The sequence below is a fragment of the Punica granatum genome, chromosome 8 (genome assembly GCF_007655135.1).
Source record: "Punica granatum isolate Tunisia-2019 chromosome 8, ASM765513v2, whole genome shotgun sequence".
Taxonomy (NCBI): domain Eukaryota; kingdom Viridiplantae; phylum Streptophyta; class Magnoliopsida; order Myrtales; family Lythraceae; genus Punica; species Punica granatum.
In genome coordinates, this window is record NC_045134.1 from 13,526,724 (window position 1) to 13,550,981 (window position 24,258).

The 24,258-nt window shown below is 36.9% G+C and overlaps 1 protein-coding gene and 1 long non-coding RNA gene across 2 annotated transcripts; both read left to right on the forward strand.

Moving 5' to 3' along the window:
* Positions 1-9,481: 9,481 nt before the first annotated feature.
* LOC116189473 (uncharacterized protein At4g08330, chloroplastic-like) lies at positions 9,482-11,590 on the forward strand. The gene is made up of 2 exons (XM_031519147.1): positions 9,482-9,841; positions 10,855-11,590. Exons 1-2 carry the CDS (start codon positions 9,747-9,749, stop codon positions 11,258-11,260), a joined length of 501 nt encoding a protein of 166 aa, XP_031375007.1. The 5' UTR covers positions 9,482-9,746; the 3' UTR covers positions 11,261-11,590.
* A 4,908-nt stretch (positions 11,591-16,498) lies between these two features.
* On the forward strand, positions 16,499-17,380 carry LOC116189111. Its single transcript, XR_004152319.1, has 3 exons — positions 16,499-16,615; positions 16,717-16,780; positions 16,859-17,380. It is a non-coding gene; the product is annotated as an uncharacterized LOC116189111 (long non-coding RNA).
* Positions 17,381-24,258: the final 6,878 nt, after the last annotated feature.

A 24,258-nucleotide genomic window follows, 5' to 3' on the forward strand; every position in this document is an offset into this window, starting at 1 on the left:
ATCTTACTCATTTCTCATCCACTTATCTTCCTATTATCATCTTATCCACACACAATGTCCTCTCCTCTAATATTCATCCAACACTTCACCCCACAATCTCCCATCCATCATCTCTTCTTCATTTTTCATTATATCCATCTTCTATTCATCTTCTTCAACCTACCATCCATTTAACCACAATCTTCACACAATGCAAGACAACTTCTGTCTTGAATCATTCAAGCTTCCATTCAATTCTCTCTCTCTCTCTATCCCCAAAGAAATTCGGGCCTGCACAGTTTAGCGACTCTACTGAGGAATCTTAGAGGGTTCAAGCTCAATCCCACTTGTTTGTTGTTCGCCATGTTTACTTTATTTTTTACTTTCATTTACTTACTGCACTTTTACTTTCCTACACGCATAATATATTATCCTAGTTCTAGTTACCCATCGATTCCGTCCCACGACCAATATTAGAGCATATATTAGATAAGGGTTCCAAGTAAGGGCATGTAGCACAGCCTAGCTACCGACACGGCCTTAAAAGGTCTCTGCCCAATTTAAAGGAATTCACACCCTTGAATTGGGGGCCCCAATCCTCAGTTAGCACGGTCCCTATAACACTCAACCTACATCGTGCTATGCCTTCATGCCAGCCTCTAACCGGCTTCACCCACAGTCCATCGAGTCGCTCCATGGACTTTAGTCTTTTTCATTTAGAGAGATGTACATGTATTCTTAAGCTGTGGGCATTTACTTTCCGTATCACATGCATCATACGTTTTCAAGATGCTATGATGCATTCACGTCGACGAGTCCTAAGCCGAGTTTCCTTTTTCATCTTGGTAAGGGGTGTCGCGCCCGTCATCTTGGTCGCACCTCGACAGTGTCACGCCACCATTGGACCGAATCATGCACATATGGACCACCCTACACCAAGTTGATCGTGACTACATCGCCACCTTCGTTGATGACTTCACCTTATTAGCCACCCGTCGGGTTGATTGGAGCTTTCTTGTGGCTACTATCACATTCTGGGGCCCGATCCATGCAATCTTCAGCATCCAAGGCATCGAGTTCACACCAACTATCGAGGAGTATCAGATCCTCATCAGCCGAATCGCGGTCACCCGTGGTATTGTGGAGCCCAATTTGCACACCAACCAACCGACCTTGGTCTCGCACCTACTCGGAGTGCAAAGATCTCAGTTTACACGCCGAACTAGCATATTTCGGTAGCACCGAGATAGTCACCATGAAACTCCTCCATTTTATTGAGTCATGAGCATGCAAGGTCTAAGGGAATTTTCTCCAAATGAATTTATGCCACGCATTTTTACTCCTAATTTTTGGGACTCTCTTATTCCCTCGCACGACCAATCTCATTGACACGGCCTTGGCCAACGTCATCCAATTGGAGGTTGCGCGTACGAGGAAGCCCTCGTGGCTGAGACCATACAGTCCCTCGACAGCATCACGATGACGTCCAACAGAAGGATGAGAGAGTCCCCAATCCTTTTGCAAATTTGGCTTCAAAGCAGTGCAAATCCCTTTGGCCTTATGCGTTCAGCCATGTTTTTCAATCGCCCGGAGTCGATTATTTCATGGTTACTACCTCTCGTGTACATGGAAATTAAAGTTGAGCATCCTTACTTCCCCAAGTCTTGGCCACGTGGCGAACTGCGATAGTTGAGCATCCTTACTTCCCCAAGCATTCGACTCGGGATGAGCAGGACTTCCGAACTACAAAGGAGTACATCCTCCGCTTCTATTGTTGGGTCCTACCAGCACACGAGGATCCTGTCGAGGTCGACGCACCTTCCCAGACATCTTTTTCAAGCACGGCCACCATGGTTGAGCTTGCTAGCACCATGATGGAGAGGGATCATCTTTGCCAAGAGGTCGCAAAGAAAGACAAGGGACCAAGAGTTGGCTCGAGCGAGCGCCTCCATGGAGAGGTCTAGGAAGAGGGCCCACATAGATCCTCACACACCTTAGGATAGATAACTCCATGAGACTCTCGCTTAGAACTAGTGCTTTCCAAGGCAGCACTCGCTCACACCTCGAGCGCGGTGGGAAACTGTCTAAGGATTTGATTTTCCAAAAACTTGCATTGTACTTTGAACTTTTCGAGTAAACATGAATGACAATATTAGTTTTTGAAAATTCATGCATCTCATGTATTCCATCTCTTTACTTATTTTCGTGCGTTTATTTTCGACGGGATTTCAAGCGCTTGCGCTTACACGCTTGTGGGCGTAGTTACTAATCACTGGCGACACCACACCGCGACCCTAGCCAACTACGACTGAGAATGGAGGAGAACGATCCGCCCATCCTCCTCAAGGAAGTCAGCCCATTGGCTCCGGCATATTCTCAACCTCCTCCGTCGATATATGCACCACCACCATTAACCCCTTCGGGTGGACCACCGGCGTATTTGGGTGCACCATCGGCCCATCTCCCTCCATCGGCTTTTTTGGGTGCACCGCCAGCACATTCAGGAGCACCATCACCACTGACATATGTGCCACCTCCATCGGCTCCAGCGGCTCAAGTCTCTTCGTCCTCCAACGACCCCGCGCGCATTGTCGGGTGCTCCATCGTTGAGTTATTTTCTCCCTAGATTTGCTCTTGTATACATATATACAAATGATGTACATTAGTAATAATAAGGCATGTGTATATTACTTGGGAGATCTTCATTTTCTTCTATATATTTCTGTCAGCACCCCATTTCGGTCCACCGACTCCAAAGCGACAAAATCATTACTTTGTCACCCCGCATGAGGGAAGTATTTCTAGCGAATTGCTCGAGCATTCATGGCCTTTGAAAAAGTGACATCAATTTTATAAAAATATTTTTGCGGGGTGTCTTTGAATTTCACGCGCGTCAACATCAATTTTCAAATCCGGGAAGAAAACTCAAGGTCAGAAAATATTTTATTGCATAACATTGATCCATAAATTTTTCTGAACACAATGCTGGTCCTGGATCATTTTTTGGACATCCAATTGCAAAGACGAGAATTTTAATTTCGAAGCGCGTTAAATTTGAATTTTCGAATTTTTTTTTTAAAAAAGGAGCCAAGAATTCGGCCAAATTCAGCAAAGGAAGAAGAAAGGAAGTTCGTGAAGGCTTTCCCGGTTTTTGCACAATCATCCTATCTAAACCCTTCCTTCCTTTCTTGCCGGAAATCTCATTCATTCCTCATTAATGCTACAAGCTATCAGCAGATTTCGGTCAGCATTTCCAAGGGAAGACACGGCTAGGTTCATAGGGAGAGGAGAAAGGAAATTCATTAAACCGTTTTCTCGATTTTGGGCAACATTCCTATCTAGACCTTTCTTCCCTCCTTGCCTCTCTCCCTCATTCATTACACATTCATTATTCAGCAAAAAATATTCAAGAGAGGGCCAAGAATTCGGCTAAATGCAGCTGCAGAGGAGAAAAAGGAAGTTCATTAACGGTTTTCCCGTTTTGGCGCAATTTTCCGATCTTGGACCATCCTTCCCTTCTTGCCTCTCTCCCTCATTCATTATTCATTGATTCAGAATGGAGGCAGCAACTTTAAAAAGGAAGAGTGAGAAGAGAACAGGGGGAATTCGGAGGAAAGGAGGGCGGCAGAGGAGAGAATAAGAAAAAAAATCGTTATTGTCAAAAAACGTCGTTTTTCGGGCAAAATATCCATCTACCCTCACCCAAACTTCGAAAAAATACATACCCCACCTATTTTCGACCTTCTGAATCCATTGGTGACATCCATTTAGCCATTTGGAGTCCCTAGCCACCCGCTCCAGAGCTGAATGGAAACGAGCTTTGTAGATTTTCGGGTTTCCTTGCGTTCTTCGACCCCTACGACTATGGCGAGTCGTACGATTCTTCCTTGACGGGTCTCTAACGATCCTCACTCTCCCCGTGACACGAAGGTCACGTCCCGAGAGCCATTCCACTGTGCAAACTACCTGAATTTTTTATTTTTATTTTTATTTTTATTTTCTTTCTCTTTCTTTAAGGTTTCATGTTTTTTTTCCTTGTTGATTCGGGTCAGTTAGGGTACTCACCTCTTGAACACCATCCACAGCTACTTCCATGGATCTCTTAACAACCTTGAACCCCGTGCCTGATCGGAGGAGAGACCCCTCATTTTCCTCACAGTCTCACCTCACTCGAGCTCCAAGGAAGGCTTACTCGGATTATTGTTGTACCTGAGTATCCAGCAGCTCACCTCACACTTTCCCCGATTCATTTTCATTCTTAAGGCATAGGTATGTCATCCACTAAACCCTTAGAGGAGTTAGGTCTTTTAATTTCCGAGTATTGTGGGGTGATAAGACGGTCCCAGATCGATTTCCATGCATGTTTTGGTATGAACCGGTGCCCTTTTTATCGATTTCATTTAAATCCCATATTGTTATGCATGCTTGAATTTTTTGTTTGAAATTCCGAGATTATGTGGATACCGATTTCGCATTTGTTTGTTATTGTCGTGTTGTCGATTCAATACTCGCATGAATTGTGATGATGAGAAATATGTGTCTTGGATGAAAATAACATGAATCAGTCTAATCATTAAACCCGACTTTTAGAAATGAGGCATGTGAAAAGAAATCAATATGAATACGAATTTGAATATTTTCAAAGAGTCAGATTTAGATTTGATTGTTTGAAGTGAGAATGAGCCCACACGAATTAACTTCATGCTCATTCGACCGTTAAGGATAAAATCGACTAAATAAACCAAGACTGGTTTAATTAATCACTTGGACTTAAAATCGACGAATTAATTTTATTGTGATCATTTTGCCCATATTCTTGTGCTTGGAATGATGAATGTGTCTTTGATCGTAAGCTCACATGAATCGGTTTAATCATGCAAACTCGGCCTAAAATCAAAATTTTAAATTTCAAGACGGTTGGAAATTAGAGTTTATCAGGCGGTTAACTAATGACTATTCCGACGACTCGAAATCCGTAAATTAAAGCATTCGGCAAATTTCTAATTAACCTAAAATTCTACATACGGGATAATCGGGACGTTAAATTTGGCTAAATTAAATCACTTGACTCATTTAAATGAGTTGCACAAACCGATTAACAATCTGTAATCACGTCGATAGTTCAAGAACTGTTAGCCGTGCCCTTTTTAAAAAAATTCACAATTTTAAAAGCACCGAGATACGTGCAACGTAATCTTGATTTTTCATGCACACACATATTTCTCGATTCAAGGGCATGACTACCGGTTCTTGTCCTGCCGTCATCCTAGTGTAGGTTTGTGCATAGAATGGGTCAAAACACGGGAAAACAAATTAACCACAAACTCGGCTTAATCAAACATGGGCAAATAGTCAAGCAAAGGGTTAGGTTTTGGGTTTTCAGGTAAAAACACTCTTGTCATAACCTGTAAAAACCACATTATCACGATACAGAATAATCTAAAAATAACCCACACATTCGAGACTTGACTATGGACATCATGTCTGTCGGGTCCGTTAAAATAATGCCGACTGCTACATGCCCTCTCTATCATCCCTTTTGTTTGTTTTAAGGTAGGATTTGTATGCCAATATACCCGGGTTAATAATCAATTAATTCACGTAAATTCGGCGATAATAAGAAACCCCATTGTTTGTTTATTTGAGCTTGCTTGATTACATTTTGCACTTGTTTGTTATGCGGATCGAGCCCGATCCTTTAGGACTCGATTCACACTGGGTCCAACGCCCTAACCTTCGATCACGGAGTCCAATACCCCCATACACCGAGCGCCCATTTAATTTAATTTCCGGTCTTTTCCAAAATCATACGGTGAGCATGAGTGAAATAACGGCCGAACGCGAACTGACCGGGATTCAGTCATTGTAATTTATCTTTTATTTGAGAGAACAATGTAAGGGTTTTATGATGCATATTTATTCATGTAATAATCCCGGTCGGAGAGTGGGCGGTTCAAGTGTCTATTCGAATTTACGGTGTCGAAACGGGCGAGTCGAGTGCAACCTTAAATCATGCGATAAATAAATAAAATGGCAAGCCTAGCAAGTTAAAGTACCGAAAGGGCGTGTGCACAATTTCTAAGTTTGTTAAATATGTGAGCTTCTATAATATGGCTGTTGCTTTTCTTCTTCTCCCTCTTCACCTACTTAACATGGCATAATCAGGTGGATTGCTATACATCTTCATTCGAAAGCAACTTTAATTATCGAGTTCTTCAATCATGATTACAATATGACTCGTTTTGTTTTCCTTCTTGCTTTCATGCAGATGTTGTCAAATGGCCAAAGAATGTGTGATGAATATGCCATCGACATTAGCAGCCTGTGAAGGACGTTAAGGATATAGATGAAGAGATTAAAATATATGGCATTTCACGTGGATCTTGTCTTAATTGGGCCCTACCACGGGAGAGGCTCATGGTTGCAGGTTGGGCAACTACACAAGAAGCAGTTCCTCATGGAGGTCGTGAATGGAAAGGGTGCGACTATGGATGATCTCTTTCAAGCCATAGCACAATACGACGCCCTTGTAAGAGCATATTATCACGACATCTCTCCAAAATGTGATATTCCGAGCGACGAGTTCATCAACATGATGGTCACCCACGGGTGCTTCATTGTCGAGTTTATGCTCCAACATCACCTTGCTGCGATACGTGTAAGTAGTGGCAACATACTGAGTTTCTATTGCTATTTTAATCTTCAAAATCGATTGAATTGGTTTGATTCTATTTCAACGATCTTTGGCAGGGATTAGTTGTTGATCAAATGCTCGCCGATGAAGGCGTGCTTAGAACAATGTGCAATGACCCGTTGGTTCTAGACAATCAACTCCCCTTCTTTGTGCTTCAAAGGCTATTCGAGATGACGAGGGACATCAACGAAGAAAAACCTCCACTCAAGGAGCTGTAGCGTGATTTTTTCAAGAAAATGTGCCTTGGAAAGTGGTGGGACGGTTTCTCTCCTATGTGGAGAATGGTGAGGGCGAGTGGAGGTAATTTCATGTGAAAAAATTGAGAGAAAATACATGGGTTCATGAGATATAAGGATCTAACAACCTATTAGCTTAAACTTTTGGTTTACGAATGAGCCTGAGTCCTAAGTATGACAACTGAATCTTGCCAATTGGAACACATATTATACAATACTAGCGTAAGACTCACGTTTCACTGTGAGAACGGAGAAACAATTTTTGTAATACGATTATTTTTATTTTAGTTATTCAAATATATAAATAATATGAGCTAGTAGATGTAATTTATATATTGAAGTAGCTAAACAAAATTTATGTGAGATGATAAAGAAAACATCTAGTAATTGGAATTTTATTCTCAAAATTTATAATTTATAGTTTATTTTATGTATGATAATACGGTATCCGTATATCATAATATGGTATTCTCATGTCTTGTCATGGAACCAAAAGATATTATCATAATTTTCTCACTAAAGTCTAAAGGTGCAGAAGTAAGAAAATATTTTTGGGTAAAATTACTTTTATTAATATATAGGAGTAAAAGGATTTAAAATTCTCACTCTAAATAAGCAAAAATAAGAAATAATTGAGATCATTTCATTGAAGAAAATGTACCAAGATATTATTTCACTTGTAAATCGATTGTTACAATATAAGCATCATTAGTCGAAGCAACTTAAATAATATATGTTTAATTTGTTGTCAAGTGCATCATATTTTTCAATCACATTAAATTTTCAAAATTGATGATAGTTGTATTAATGTTTTTGATTTGTGTTTTAGTGTAGTTATTTTGTCGTATGTGCTCTCTTGTCGATGCATGGATTTTAATACATTTGCAGGAAAAAATTCAATGTGAAATTAATCTTTCAGCAAATTCTTCAGTTTAAAATTGGAAATTTTTAGCTTGATAAAAAAGAATCATTTAACTCTTATTTCAGAAAAAGATCTCGATTTGAATAGTGGGATTTAATAAATAAATATTAATCAAAAGAAAGAATAAAATGACGTAAATAAAGAATACTGAATGTTTGTTGAGAACTTTCAAAATAAGAAAAATACAAAAAAGATCCTAACAACAAGAAGGACCATCATTTAAGTTTTTTTTAATACACATCTCATCTTATTCTAATATTTAAGTGAAGTCCTGATTTCGTAACTACCACCTTATTTATAAGATGTTGTTAAAAAGTTGAAAATATAACTTATTCTTAATTTAAATATGATATGATTTAAAATAAAAGAGAGGAATTGAACAACAGAATTACTCACTTAATATTATTCTCCATTCTTTTTCTTCCCATGTTCAATCCTCTGTTTTTTTTTTCAAATTCTATCTCCAATTCTTTAACTTACCCTTATTTTTTTTTCTTGTTCGTCAAATTTAATCCATCATAAACTTATTGAAAAAAGTCATTATAGTTGGAGCACAATTTTCGCAAGTTCAGTCATACTAATGCACTATAAATTTTTAGTATATAAAAATACACAAATAAGAAAATGAAAAAATGAAAAAATGAATATAAATAAATAAATATATATAAAAAAGAAAAGGCAAAATGAAAATGAAAGTGAAAAAAGAAAAGAAAAACATGAGCTTGACATGTGGCATAGATATACCAGAGTTTTAGTATATTAAAAAGATAAAAGATAGGCAAGACAAGATCCAATGTGCATCGGATCAAATTGGTGAGTATTGAATGATTCAAATGGATTCAACGTTATGTATTGCATAATTTTTTTCTCTTTGGCCAGAGGTATTGCATAGTTCAAAATCATAGAATACAACCCACTATACAAATCATTTTTGCGTTTGATTTCATAGTAGGATTTTAAAATCAGATTTTGATTTTAAAAAAGAGTGATATAAATTAGACCCACCATTTGACTTTGTATGAGTTATGTTATTTTGTTGTGAAAAAAAAGTGATATAAATGAGACCCACTCTTTGACTTTATATGAATTATTTTATTTTGTAATGGGTAGAGTTAAGTTAGAATTGTGATTCTAAAATAATATCATAAAACCAAACATGCCACATATCTCGAAAAAGTCCGTCGACTAGAAATTCATTATTTGGGGTAACCGGCTAAAAATTACAGCTAACTCAAATTATCCCAATTTTCATTAATTGATCCTTTATTGATATTAATCGGGTACGAAAATCGATGTAAATTATTTTAAATGGTTCAATATGTTCTTTTCGCACAAAGTCATGATTTGAATTTTAAGAATGAAAAGAAATTCTTAATTGACAACATTTTACTTATTAGTGGACTAATGCATATCAATCATGAAGTGCTAAGTGATCCGTCCCAAAAAATAGTTTGTACGAGAATATTACGTGTCGGTACTACAATTAACAAGTCGTCTCGATCGGTTGACACGCTCTCATCTTAACCAAAAACACCGACCCAACAGACTCTTCCAAGCTGTTTTATCCTTTTTCTTCGGCCTCGTCGCAGCCCAACCAAACAAGTAAAATAATAATAATAATAATAATAATAATAATAATAATAAAAAATGCAGAGAGCGTGGGGGAATTATTTGTCGGTCGTCGTCTTCTTCCTTCCTCAATAGCCCTTCCCCCCCCTCTCTCTCTCTTTCTGTCTCTGGAAACTCCGCAACGCAGAAGAGCAGCGATAACACCCGACGCCTCAGTCGCCACTCGTTAGCTGTTCGCGATCACCCAGCCGATCGAAAAGGGTCCTGATTTTTTCCGGCGCCTCGTTTTGTCAGTGAATACTTCTGCCGCCATCACGGAGAGCCGTCGATCCTCCCCCGGTCGGAGATGGAGAATTCGGGGTGCGTCCGAGAGGGTCCACCCAGCGGCGAGACTGATACTAAGTTCCTCCCGTGTACTTCTGTCAGAGATGTCAGATACAGGTAAGGATTGATTCCTTTTTGCTTGCGAAGAAGAAGAATAGGTTCTTCGTGTGATTGAGGTGTTACAGTTAGCAGAATTTGGTGGGGGTTACGTGATTTCATGATTTGGGTGGAGAAGGTTCCGTTTTTTCTCTTGTTAGGTCGGGATTCTTTGTCCGAGAAAGCGATGCTGACAGGACTGTGACAGCTGAGGTTTTGTTAGAATTAAGAAAATATGAATTGTAATTATCAAAAAAAAAAAGAGCAGATAATTTGAGATGCTTCCTTATCTTTTTGGTGGATTCACTGAAGTTTAGTGATCCTAATGGTCTAGAAATTGTCATCTTCAGTACTTGAAATTGACTTCCCGGGGTTAATTCATCGCATATGTGATCTCTAACATGGCCAAAATCCAGAGTGGATTTGTTGGATTGTAGCTGAGAATTGAAGACTATTGGCACATATGTATATATCCGTTGATAGAGTAGGATTTCGATGTATTTTCTGGTTTCAATTCCATGACTCAGTTGATCAGTGGTGTTGTGTGGTTTTGCCATTGATCTTGGAACAAATTACGGAAGACATGGTGACCTATGGACCATCTGATAAATTGGGCAGCCGAGGATCGCGAGAATGTTTCTTCAATCCATTGTTTGTGTCTTTGGATTCGTATATATTAGTGGAGGAGCTCTTTGTTACTTTAGAATATCTATGTAACATGCTTTCCTCTTTGTCCTTGAAGCTGCATCTCTTCTTGAATTCTCTGTGCTGCCTATAACTTGTGTCTAGGCATATAGAGAAGGGTTTAGGGCGAGCATTATGAAAAGAGAACTTTGTATTCTGGGGTTGAGCCGTCCCATTGAACATAAATAAACAGCAGATTAGATGGGAACAAAAGCGAGCAATTGAACTTTTTGTCGAAATACAAGGCATTCGGTGTATACTAAAAGCAAATAAGCTGTTTTTATTGCCATTCTTACAAAGGGTGACAATGAAGGCAATTTCTAATGTGACATGCCCTCTTGCTTATGCAGCTGCGGCTATTGTGGATATGAGCTAAATCTGAGCTCCTCGAATCGGAACACATCCACGATTGGATCCAAATACAGCAAGTCCATAAAGCGAGGGGTTATATCATTCTTCAATGTTGATGAGAGCAGATTTACTCTGGTTGATGAGTTTCAATGCATCCCTATCCCCTACTTCTCAAAGCACTCTTGGGGCCTATTCCGCCGAAGAACCAAACTTCTCTGCAGAAAATGTGGCCATAGTATTGGAATCGCTTACAGGCAGAAAGCTTTATCAGATCGGCTCATTTCGGATGAACCAAACTTGCCTGCTTCTGATAAAGTGTCCTTTCCATGCAAGTATAATGTCAGGATTCGGGCCCTGCAGCCTTCCTCATCTGAAGAATTGCGGGTTCCTCATTTCATCCAATAACCGAAACAGAAGATCACTTCGATCGTACCAACAAAATCAGAAGTTCCTTTCGTAGGCCTTCTTTGTAAAGGTAATCGCCTTGTTCTTAAAGAATTTTCATTCTTTACATAGATGCCGATGCATACATACGTATGTTTCCTAGCTTAGATTTGAGAGGAGGTGTTTGTTTGGGGTCATAATGTATGAAGTGCTTTGGCCGCCCAGGTGTGGTATGAGTTGTGACTGAGAGTTGAGATTACAAACACAAACAAACTTTAGTGATCTCATGTAATCCTTTTCTGGGTATATACGGAATAGAATGGTTACTTGTGCATATGTGTTCATGCAGAACTGGGTCCGATCTCATCTGTTTCTCAATTTTGTTTTAAGCTATCTCATTTCTCCAACATTGTTGCTACAATTACTCCTCATGCATGTTAGCAACCATTATCTTGCCGGCGAGTCGTTAACTAAGGCGGTCTCCTTTCTCAGCTGATGCTCACTATAAAATATAGATTTTGCTTCGCGAATTTACTTATCTGCGGTCGAAATTATGTCAGAGAACACTCAACGCCAATCAATGCTCTTAATTAGAGCGAGCTGAAGATCAGAGCGTTCTTCTAAGCCCTAAGGTAACGGATTGGTCCTCTTGTTGGATTTTGGTCCTATCCAAACGTTTTGAGCTGCTATTTAGAGCTCGGTAGAGGGGCACGGGTTCGTGATTATTCGTTTACAGAAAGGTTGGACATAAAATTATGTAATTTATCAAGAGAACTTTTTAATTATTTTTGAAATTTTTTTAATATTTTATCCGCAAAAGAGAGTATCTGTCAAAAAGAAAATTTATGTTTTTGTGCGATTTTCAATATATAATCAAGTGACATAATTTTGATAAGAACAAAAGTTACAAAACAATGAAGTTGTGGTTAAAAAGCAATTATTTCGAGAAAGGGGGTGTAGTGCAGTGATTAACACTCTCGTCTAGTAATATAGAGGTTTCAGGTTTGATTATCGTCAACGGGACTATTCGTGTCCTTTTATTTAGATTTTCTTTTCATTTTTTGTATTAGGTTATGAGCCTTTTATTGTAACGAAAAAAAAAAAAAATATTTCACTGCTGATCGCACTGTTGAACGCAGTCTCAGTTAACCAGAGGCAATCAAAATTCACACAATCAATGGAAGCCAGTTGCCTAACATTTAGCGAGAGGCCGAAGGTGTGTACTTGGCTACATCGGTTTAGCCCAACACGAAACAAAAGCAGTCCGCAGTGGCATTTCATCGAGCACTCTGCGGCCTAAGAAATATCTTTAACAAATGTAAATAAAACTGTCGTTTAGCATTCTTAAGTCATATTGTAGACACGTGTCCTTTTACTTTTCCATTTTCATTTTAATCTACTCTTTTTTTTTCCTTTGAAAATTTACCCACCATTTCCTTTTTCATTTTTATCCCCTCTATTGATTTCTTCTTACCTTCTCCAAAAAAATCTCAAAATTAAAATGTCCTGACTATCCATACATTAAATAACTAAAATATTTTACATCTTACAAAAATGGAGTAAGGTATCATTTTAATATTCGTGTATATTTTTTCTCTAAATAATGTCACACACAACTTTTTGTCTCTATTAATTTGTGAAGAAAATAACAATGAAGTGGGTGTTATTACAATGTTATAATATTTTTCCATAATGATGTCTCCAGTTCTAATCGATCTCCCAATTCATTCGTCTATCTTTTCTTTTTTTGTTTAAACAAATAATCATTACTGCTAAATCATTCTTCCTATATCTATATATTAAATTTATATATTAACTCAAATATCCAGATATATTTTACCTAATAGTGTTAAACGAAATTTTTTTCGTAGATACTTTTGATACTTTATATGACAATATAGGTGTTTAGCAAGAACATCATAGTGTAGTATTGTAATTTAAGAAGTAACAACATAATATATAAATATTATACTGAATATAAGCATATAAATATTTTTATTAATATAAACAAGTATATTAGTGATTAGAAGAATTGCTGGATCGAAATAGCACCACTATATAATAAGGTTAAAAGAAATATAAATACAAAATTTTTTTTATTCTCTTCTTTCCCTCTTTCTTAGCTTGATTTCTTTAGTTCAGTTCTTCTAACTCTCTGTTTTTATCCTTTTAAACATGCTATATGATATAAAGCATAACTAATAAATAACATCTATCTAGACTGATATTTAACAACCCAATACTTGAAAAATATAATCTATCTTTCTGATTATATATTACTATCGATCTATCTTAATCTCAGAGAGCCACGTGACTTCACGAACCTTTCCTGAAAATGTCGCTTTATTACAATTTTCTTTGGATTTCTATAAACTTACTAGAATTTTTAATTTGTTGCATTTTGTTCTTTCTAATCTTAAACTTTTGATTCAAATACATTCCTCATTTTTCTTTCCATTTCATGTAAAAGCTATTTAATCATCAATTTTAAAATTTCGTATAAACTTTTTGTGTTTTCATATTTATCTCTTTTTTTTTCCTCCACGTTCATATATGTTCACAAAATTGAAATAATTTTGAAATTAGAATGTTAAATCAGTTTTAAAATGAGTAATGCTATATTAATTTGTTAGTACACTTTTCAATATTACTAATATTCGTCCTCATACTTCGATCATATGAGAATATCAATTACGGGCAAAAGGGGTTTTTGGAGACCGCAGCGTAGCGCGAGCTCCTTCCTAGTTGGCATAATATTTTCTTTGTGCGTATCAAGGCATGCATGAAATTTTATTTTCCTTGCTGAAGTCAGCGAGTAAGCGGAGGTTTTTGATCTAAAGAGATGTCTTGGCATTCCAATCGTCCATGGCAAAGATACACAGAGTCCATTTTCAGCAAGTAATTGACAGGACTCATGCGCATCTCAGTGGATGGGTGGCATCGTCTCTTTCGATGGCAAGCCGTGTGACTCTTGCTCGCTCTGTACTGTATTTCAGGCCATCCCGAGGTATTCCATGCATGTTTGAAATTTCCGAGTAATATTTGCGTTGAGTTTGATCGGATTTGCAGGAATTTTATATAGGGGCATCTTGATCAACATCGGAAAATTCATCTGGTGAACTGGTCATCTGTCACTCAACCTACAACAAATGGTGCGCGAGGCATGCATAACCTTAGCCTTTTCAATGATGCTTTTCTCGCCAAAACTGGTTGAAATATGCTTACCCAACCCAATGAGCTGTGGGCAAGAATGCTCAAAGGGAAATATATAGGAACTGGGAAGAGTTACGTCATATTTGCGATTCTCATTGGTTTCCACAGATTCTTGGCTATGGAAATCGATTGTAAGGTCCTGAAATTCAGTTTGACATGGCACGGCCTGGTTGATAGGGTCGGTTAGATTTTGGGAGGATGTTTGGATACTCGATGGTCGATCCCTTCTTGATTTATTTCGACTTCATGTTCGGGAAAATTTGCGCAACTGTCTAGTGGCCGACTTCGTTAAAGCTGAAGGCCACTGGAACTGGCACGTGTTTAGTCCTCCGTTGAGCCATAGTGACACTCTTAAAGTGGCCACGTGTAAACCACGCACGGCTGATGACGGTGCATATCGCAAGGCTCCGTTTGGATTCAAAGTTAAAATTTCAAAATTTTAACTTTAACTTTAACTCAACACACTACACAATAAAAACACACATTTCCCAAGTCAAATTTATAATTCCATCTCATTTGTCATTTTCCATAATCAAAATCACAGTTATTTTAACTCTGAAACCAAACGTACTGTTAGAATCTCAAGTGCTATGATTCTTTCTTTGTGGCCTCGGCTTATAAAATGTTATCCTCGAGTTCATGGAGCAGGGAGAAACCTGCTTGGAAAAATATTATGAGAGAGATTCCGCATACGAGTCCGGATAGAGAGGGAAGAAAAAAAATCTCAAAATCAGGCAATTCAAATTTGGGACTGATTACCTCTATGGTAGGACAAAAGAGTTCAAAGTATTTTTATTAGTAAGCAGGAGACAAAGAGAATATGTAGGGAGGAGAGATTTATTTCAAACGAACTAAGTAGGCGAGGAAAGCTGGGGAAGGGGTAGGAGAAAAATGGATTGGCCGCAAAATTGAGGTTGCCGGGCTCGCCGGAAAACGTATTTAATTTAGCGGAAGCTTTAATCAATAGTAGCAGGATCGTCCCGTTCTGATACTAAGTAAAATTCTCACTGGACCAATAAGGACTTGAGCCCATCTCAAACCAAAAGCTCGAGCTTGCGTGGAGGCTCACACCATGCAAGGCCTGAGTGTGGAACTTGTGACCAGTGAAGTCCAAGTTCGAAAGTGGAAGTTTGGCTTGTAGTTGCTTTGACCCCGAGTGTGGAAAAGGAAGCCCATCTCGAGGTAGTTAAGACCTGAGTCTGGAAAAGAGGAGAGCCTAGCTTGAGGTAAGTTGTTGATGGTGGGTGTTTAAGCGTTCACGTAGCATGTGTAGGTAAAGGGTGAAAAGGACCACATGGTGCTATGCGAGAGCGGATGTTGAGAGAAATTGTCCCACATGAAAAAATTAAAGAGAAATCCACAAGTTTATAATTATGGTGCGTTTGACAGAGTTAAAGTAATTTTGATTTTGATTGTAGAGAAGGACAAATGATTGTGTAGTGTGTTGAGTTAAAGTTAAAGTTAAAATTTTTGACTTGGAAAATGTGTATTTTTGTTATGTAGTATGTTGAGTTAAAGTTAAAGTTAAAATTTTTGTGATTTTAACTGCGAAACCAAACGGAACAGAATTTGAATACCACAATTTACTGGCTCGAACTTTTTGATTGGAGATGGGTCCAATAACTTATAGACTAAGTGAAATTTTACACGACGAATATGGGTATGACCAGGCCCATAGAGGGTATGCCAATTTTCATGGCTAGCTGCTCGTGATCAGACATTTACGAATTCTTACAGATAAAGTAATTGTATACAATTTTGAATCGGTTTTCTTCATTTCGAACTTTCGTGAACTAAGAGATATAACTTTCACTGATTCCATATAAAATTAGTAAAGATATGTCACAATCTGAAGGAAGCATGCGCCGAACTTGCAACAAGTGGTGACCCTCTCAAGGAGATACGGCTTCATGAGTAACAGGAAATGACAAGTTTGGACACATGCCATGGCTTCAAGAGTATTAGGAAATGACAAGTTTGGACACATGTCATATTTCGGTATAGATCAATGACCAACAGATTTTGCAAATTCGAGTTCCTAATGTTTCGGTTTGAAGGAGTTTCACAATGAAATGAAAAGGAGGATGAGATTCAACAATTGAAACAAAAGGTGGAAAAGTTGGAGCCTATAGTTGAGATGCTCTTGAAGGCAATCTCATATAGGTAAAACCTTTTACATAGTGTCCATGACTTTGTGGTAGCATACATGATTTGGCTTCTTGTGACTTCTCTTGTCCATCCTTTTTCCTGGCTGTGTACTTCAGGCAAGAGAAATACAAGAATGGCTAGGAAGGGATTCAAATAGGCAAGATCTGTTGTGGAGAATAGGTAGGATTCCAGTCTCCTTTGAATTTAGTGTGCCATGAACTCCTCATCTCCTCATCTTAATTATTTCTTTGACAACAGCGATGTCGGAAATGCTGGGCATTTCAACACATTGGCTTGCTTCGCAGGCGTCCTACTCCTCGTTGTTTCGAACAGAGCTGCCAAGTTCACCGAAGGCTCCTGCGAGACTATAAGAGGACAAATCTGGTGGTGTTGATGGACAAGGCAGCGCAAAAGTAGGTGAAGAGTCTTCCTGTTACCACAGCGGGAAGAAGCGTCAGAGACGGAAGGACGGCATTCGCGAGTTGGTCTGCTCACCACGTTTGGAGTCAAGCCCTATGCCGAAATGGGTCAAGCTGTCGCCTGCTCTACCTTGACCAACCCCGGCGATGCTACTGCTCTTGGTTCTCCAGCATGTGTCTATGTACATGTTTTTTTCATCATTAATTATGCGTCATATTATTCATGCGTCATTAGTTATTCGTCATATCACTCATGACCACTAGTTCCCTACTATTTGATGAACTTCTTGCCAAAAAAAGAAAAGAAAAGAAGCTCCTCATTCCAAAACCTTCACTTAATGATCAATCACCTTTCTGTTTCTCTATTACTTGTGGATTTGTAACCTAAGAACTTACTCAATTTCCCATCATCAAGGAAAAGGAAAGAATCGGAATTTAAAAATTTTGAATTTTTCTTTAAAAAGGCTCTTTAAAATATCTCATATTTATTTGTGCAAAAAATGCAAAGAAGAGAGAGCTTTAAAATAATTTTTTATTTATCCACTCGATAAATGACAAGTGACTAAAGGAGAAGTTACCTTTGTAACTCTCATTTAGCTTAAGATATAGATACAGCTATAGATATGGAAGTATTGTCAATGCAGCAGCCCTGATTTGAGGATCGGCTTTGGGTTTAGCAGGTCATATGTAGGGCCTATTGGGCTTTGCTTTGCGTTGCTAAGATCATTGATCAGTACATGAATCTAGTATCTAGTAAATAAAACTAAATTTCTTATTGACTGGGACGGCTATCAAGTTAACATGTTTATGATAAGTCAGCATTCCTAAAAGAATAGTTTCCCTGGTAGCGCGCCTCACTCCCACACATGATGCCAGAGATCAATTCTTCCCATTGGTCCCACATTGAATTTTGTTTCTTTTCTTTTCTTTTCCCCCTAAAATTAATTTGATGCAGCGTTGATTCTTTTAACCCAAAATGAGCATTTGCGAAAATCCTCAAATCATTCTATCGGTCCCAATCTTTTATCTTCTGTTGAATCTCACTTACAATTAACCGAGATAAATTAGATGGTGATCACGAAATTCATGAAAAAATAGAAACATATTTTATGTAATATGTGCATTTACTGTCCAAGAGAGAACTTGAGTTCCTAAAAGCTCATTTGAGGGCACACATCCATATTTGAAAATTGAAAATTCAATATCTCGATTTATTCATTTTAATAAGAAAATCACTATATAAAGATTATGACTTCAAATGTAACGTCTTATCAAACTCTAATAATACATATAAAAGTATTTTATGCATATTCAGTTTTACAAATTAGTTAATTCATTGAAATAACTAAAAAGAATAGTAAGATATGATCACTTTGTAGGATATGCACATACTACGATAATAAAATGCTATATACATATTCTGATAATGCATCATGATTATGTTTATATGAGTATGTTATAAGATTATATTATTAAGTTAGTTTATATTGAAATAATAACATTGTATTAGTAGAAACAATTTTTTTTATATACCTCAAATAAAAAGATCATATCGTAAATATTGAATTAGACTATATATTCGTGATATTTAATGGGATATTTTCATATGACAAAAATTTGTATGAGCTAATATGTAATTTAATCTACACAAAATGAAAAATAATCACATCAAGAATTTCAATTTTTCTCCCGTGGCATCACGCGGATGCTTGGAAGTAAAGGATATGAAAGGAGGCCCATAGGAAGGGCAGGGCGAGAGTGTGGGTTTTTCCCACCCGCTCTCCATTCCTCCTCTTTTTTTATATAAAAAAATAAATTCAAGTATTTTTCATTTTTTTTCCCTGTGTGTACCACTTACTATCCAAAGTTTACTAGGACGATTAAACTAGATTCGAGCGAAATCGACCCACTAAAGGATAAATCTCTCCCAATCGTGAATTTTCTCCAATTACAAAACTTGCACCCAATGAATTATCGAAGGACAACAAACGCCTACTCAAATAAAACCAATATGAGCAATCCACACTAATAAAAAGTTTATTTCAATTCGTCACCAATTTTTCGTTCAACAATTAGTTTTCAATTTAAATCGTCACTTTTTATTTGTGATTTTTCGGTGTGTTTCACTTAATATTCGAAAGTCCACTAGATTCGATTAATCTAGGTTCGAGTGAGGATGACCCACTAAGGAATAAATCTCTCCCAATCGTGAATATTCTCCAATCACAAGACTCCCACCCGAGGCTAAACCTTCCATATGTGGTAATATAAAAAAATTATTAAAGAATAATATATCATAATAATATTTTTTGAAAAAATAATAACAATTAATTTAATGCCATAGATAAAATTGTAATGATATATTATAATAAGTAAAAATTAAGTTATACATTTATAGAAAGAAAAGTGGCTCAATAAGGGTTTACTTCAAGTACTTTTTTCCATTCTCTTCCCGAAATATGTGTTTTAGGTTCATGTGGATTTTAAGAGAAGAGGACTTTCTTTTTTGTTTGGAAATTAATTAATTACATTGAATATATAGGTAGTTTCTTGAGAGTTAATAAGGTTTTTTTAATATAATGGAGTTTTTTTTTGTAATTCATTTAATGCATTTGTAATAGTAACAAGTGTTCAAAAGTAATTTAGAATACCATATACTTTTAGGTGTACACTTTGGTTATATAATAAGTCATGATATATCATAATAGTTTTCTTATAAAAAAATACTAGATAAGTTATTTTCATATATTTCAATATCTTAACAAATATCGATTGAGAACATAGCCTAATAAAATAGAACATAGCTTTACAACTATTATAAATAAATTTTAGACAAAGCATAAGGAGTTATAATACACACACTTTTTGAATTACGAGTAATATTTTTTTCCCTTTATCTGTACTACCATAAACATTCCAAGTCTATTATTTTCGGATATTATAGTCATATATAAAATATAAGCCACAAATAATATTTTTAATATTGCATCTATTTAAGTATTTGAGGGAACTTTTGTATCCACGGCGAAGTGCGGACACATTCCCTAGTTAGATACGAATTCTGCAATACCGATATCAAAGGACACAGCTTGATAGAGGACAAAGAGCAAATGTCTATAATTATGGGACATCTTAAGAAAGCACAAGAGAAGGGAGAGTCTTCATGAGGACTAGGAGTAGGATTTTCACTAGCCAAGTTTTACTAGTACATTATCCTCTCCTCGACTAATGATAATATCTAGTATGATTCCAGTTGATGGATCAGCCCAAAGATCTATTGGCCATTGCTCATGATAATATTTACCGGTAGTAATAGCCTAGTATAAGTTCATGTACCTAAAAGTGAAAAGTGCATTTTATTTTTTGTAAATTAATAATTTTATCTAGAGATATCTTCCACATTAATTGACTCTCTAACCCACCTTTTACATAAACACAATTTCCAATCGCTTAGAATTACATCAATATCCTGTTTGGCACATGGGGATGGAATGGAATGCCATTTCTCTTTCCATTCCATTTTCTCATTTGAGGTCACTTATGTGAATTGAAAATGACATTTTCTCGTGATACTATTTTTTTTTCTTCAATTTAACAAAATGAACCATCCGAAAAAAAATAAATAGATAATGGTATACCTTCATTTCAATTTTTGGTAGCTTGTGTAAGCAAGTATCCTATATTTTCTTTTAATTTCATATATTTAAGAATGATATAAGATGTTATTTTAGTAAATAAGTCCAATATTATAATTATATTTCTTCTTATTATAAGTCTAATATTTTAATACCATTATATTTCGTTATATAGAACCCATTCCATTCCATTCTAGCGTAACAAACGAGACATTAGGTCCTCGACCTATTTTTTAAATCAACTCGGCTCTTAACATTTTAAATTACAATTATATCATTGACTTTCAAAATTACTTCAATTAGGTCCCTAACACATTTTTTGCTTCAACTTAATTTCATACAAGTACATTAATTAGATCCTCCAATATGCAATTCTCGATCCAGTGTCATGACCTTAACTCAAATCCACATTTCCGCTCATTCATCACATCTAGAACCGATGTGGGTAGCTAGATACAACCATTACATTGAATTCTTTCCACCTTTATCATTGATTGGGTCACAATCCAGGAGACTTCTTTCTTGAATAAATTTTTCAATTTGGTGATTTAGGGATTTGATTCCTTCAAACACTATATCCAATATTAACAAGAAAACCCAGAAAAATTAAAGAAATACGGGAAAAGGCATGAAATTAATAAAAAATGTTATCGACTTGTCCCCTTCACTTCTTAATTTTAGTATGACGAAATGGACTAATTGATAAAGGAATAAACCATCAATTTGGTCATGACTTATGCAAGCTGCATCACCTTAGTCCTGTGCATAAAATTAGCATCATTTTGGTCCCTAGGTACATCAATTTGATCCATGTAACATCAAGTTGGTCCTTTGTAACATCAAGTTAGTCCTAAGTAACATCAAGTTAGTCCTCATAACATCAATTTGGTCCTCAAGTATCATCAAATTGATCCCTCTGTCAGTCGCTGTTAGATTTTGACAGCAAATGAAATAAACATCAAAATAGTCCTTCCGCCCCTTTTCCCACCCATTTTGAATTTTCTCTCTCCTTTCCCTCCCCCCAAACGCTTCGTTTTAGCCATATTCTCTTCTCAAATTGTAAACCCTAAGTCACAAGAAATCCTATGTTATCGTTGACACTCTATTACAGAAGAACGAAGATATTCGAGACTAGATAAAGAAGCCTAACTGCTGCAAAATAAATAGGTTAGAGAAGATCGCAAATCCAGGATGAGTTGCCAATCCAATTGCAGTTTCACCACTTGCGCAGCTGGGTCATTCCTCTGTTATTGTGGATGAAGAGTGCGTTGGATGATCTCCAATACCACTGCAAATCCCAATCGACCATTTTATTGGTGTCCTTTATGGAAGGATCAAGCACAAACTTGCGAGTATTTTCGGTGGGAAGACTAGCTAGAGAGAAGTTCAAGGATGTCGCAAGATCAAAGGATGGTGATGTTGTTATGGAGTAGGATTGTGGTGTGTGAGAATGAATTGAAGAAGCTAAATCAGTTGTTGTTGATTTTGGCCATTGTAGTGGCTTTGTTGGTTGCGAGGATTGTTGTTGCTGGTATATAGCATAGATATAGTGTCTGATGATTGAGTTGTTATATCTAATGAATTGCTGTGGAGTTTCTGTCCATATGTGTATGCAACTCCATTGTGTTCCATCTGTATATGCTATGTGGAGTTTTTGTCCTTCTGTAATGAAATCAAATATTGGTGACTTGCCTATGAGCATAAAAAACTCTCTATATTGTTCCATATTCATACATGTTTTTACTTGATTATGCATGGATAGAGGTAAACGAAAGCGAGAAGTCACCTTGAATTGGCCAACTATTTCATACCTCACTGGGAAACGAAGAGTCATCCGCCAATGAATGCATGCACGCTTGCGCCCATGCACCACCTTACTTATCTTAGAATCAAGTAATGATTGTGTTTTTTCGTATAAATGGTGTACTTTCTCTCCACGGTTCATACTGTCCTAGCCCTCTTTTCTCTTGTTCAAAATTTAACTTGCAAGAAGAAAATGGATAGAGGTAAAAGAAAGATTGTGCCCTAATAGATGAAGAAAGGAATCTTGATGTACTAGAGGAAGATGAGAGAGAAGAGGAGGAGAAAGAAGAAGAGGAAGAGAAAGAAAAGGATGAGAGAGAAGAGGAAGAGAAAGAAGAAAACGAAGAGAGAGGAAGAGAAAGAAGAAGATGAAGAAGGGCCTGACGATTCATCTACTTCCTCCTGGTCAACAAGCTCCGACTCTAGTGATAAAGACTATTATATCTCTCCCATCGCCTTTGCCCATTGTCTGACGAGAGCAACCCCACCTCTACTGATGAAGATGATTCTCCCATCGACTATGGTCGAATGTTTGACGAGAGCACCCCCACCTCTAGGGATGATGGTGATGATTTTTGACTTCAGTTTTGACTTTGATTCCGAATTTGAGTAGCAGTCTCGTCCCCTCTCTATTGATGATGGTGATGATTATGACTTCAAAATGGGAAATCTTATATGTAATGAATGAAAAGCATCTAAAGAAGAAGGAGAAGGAGATGATTTATTTGATAAAAAAAAATTGGGACAATTACCGGAGGTTAACATGAAAAAAATATTGGGACAGTTACCGGAGGTTAATAGAGTTATGGCCTATATTGATACATTTCACAAGGTTTCATGGACCATAATGATTGAAGGACCTAATTGATGTTATAAAATGACCTAATTGATGTTACAAAGAACCAATGTGATGTTACAAGGACCTTGATGTTATAAAGGGCTTTACTGATGTACCCAGAACTATTTTGATGTTCCAAAGGACCAAATTGATGCACCTAGGGACCAAACTGATGCTAATTTTATGCATGGGATCAAGGTGATGCAACTTGCATAACTTAGGAACCAAATTGATAGTTTACTCATTGATATACTGATAACAATCTAGTTGATGTGAAAAAATGGATCAAGGCCTATTGATGTACTCTTAAAGGTCACAGACCTAGTTGATGTACTTCTAAATGGCTAGGGATTCGATTGATGTAACATATGGATTGGGTAATGATCCGGATGAAATTGCTAATTTCCTAAAAAATATATCTACTCGCTTTTAGAAGTTCAAATTGCTTGTTGAGTTCATTTTCCTCTACCTATCAAAAAAGAGTTCATTTTCCTCTTGTCAATTTATATTTAACAACCTTATGACAGTAAGCCGATGGTGTCAAAATCTTTGATTGGGAACACCAATAAAGGATATTGACATTTTCAATCCAAAGGGCATTGCTTCTATGCAAGAACCTAGTGGCAGTGGGCGCTCTAAGGAATTTGAGTGGGGTTTTTACTCCATATATCCCATGGTTTCACATTTTCTTCAAATCTATCATATCCTTTTAAAATTATGAAAAATATCTCATGGTTTACATTTTTTTTCAAATTTATCTCGGCGTTATATTTTCCGTTAATGAAACGTAAGTAGGCTCTAAATTTATTCCATGGCTTTAATTTTTTCCTCAAATTTATCCCATAGTTTTAAGTTTTTTCTCAAATCTATCCTGGATAAAGGGCCACAGTGACAAGACCGTTAAATGTTGACGGAAGATATATCGGCGGGATAGATTTGGAAAAAAATGTAAACCATGAGATA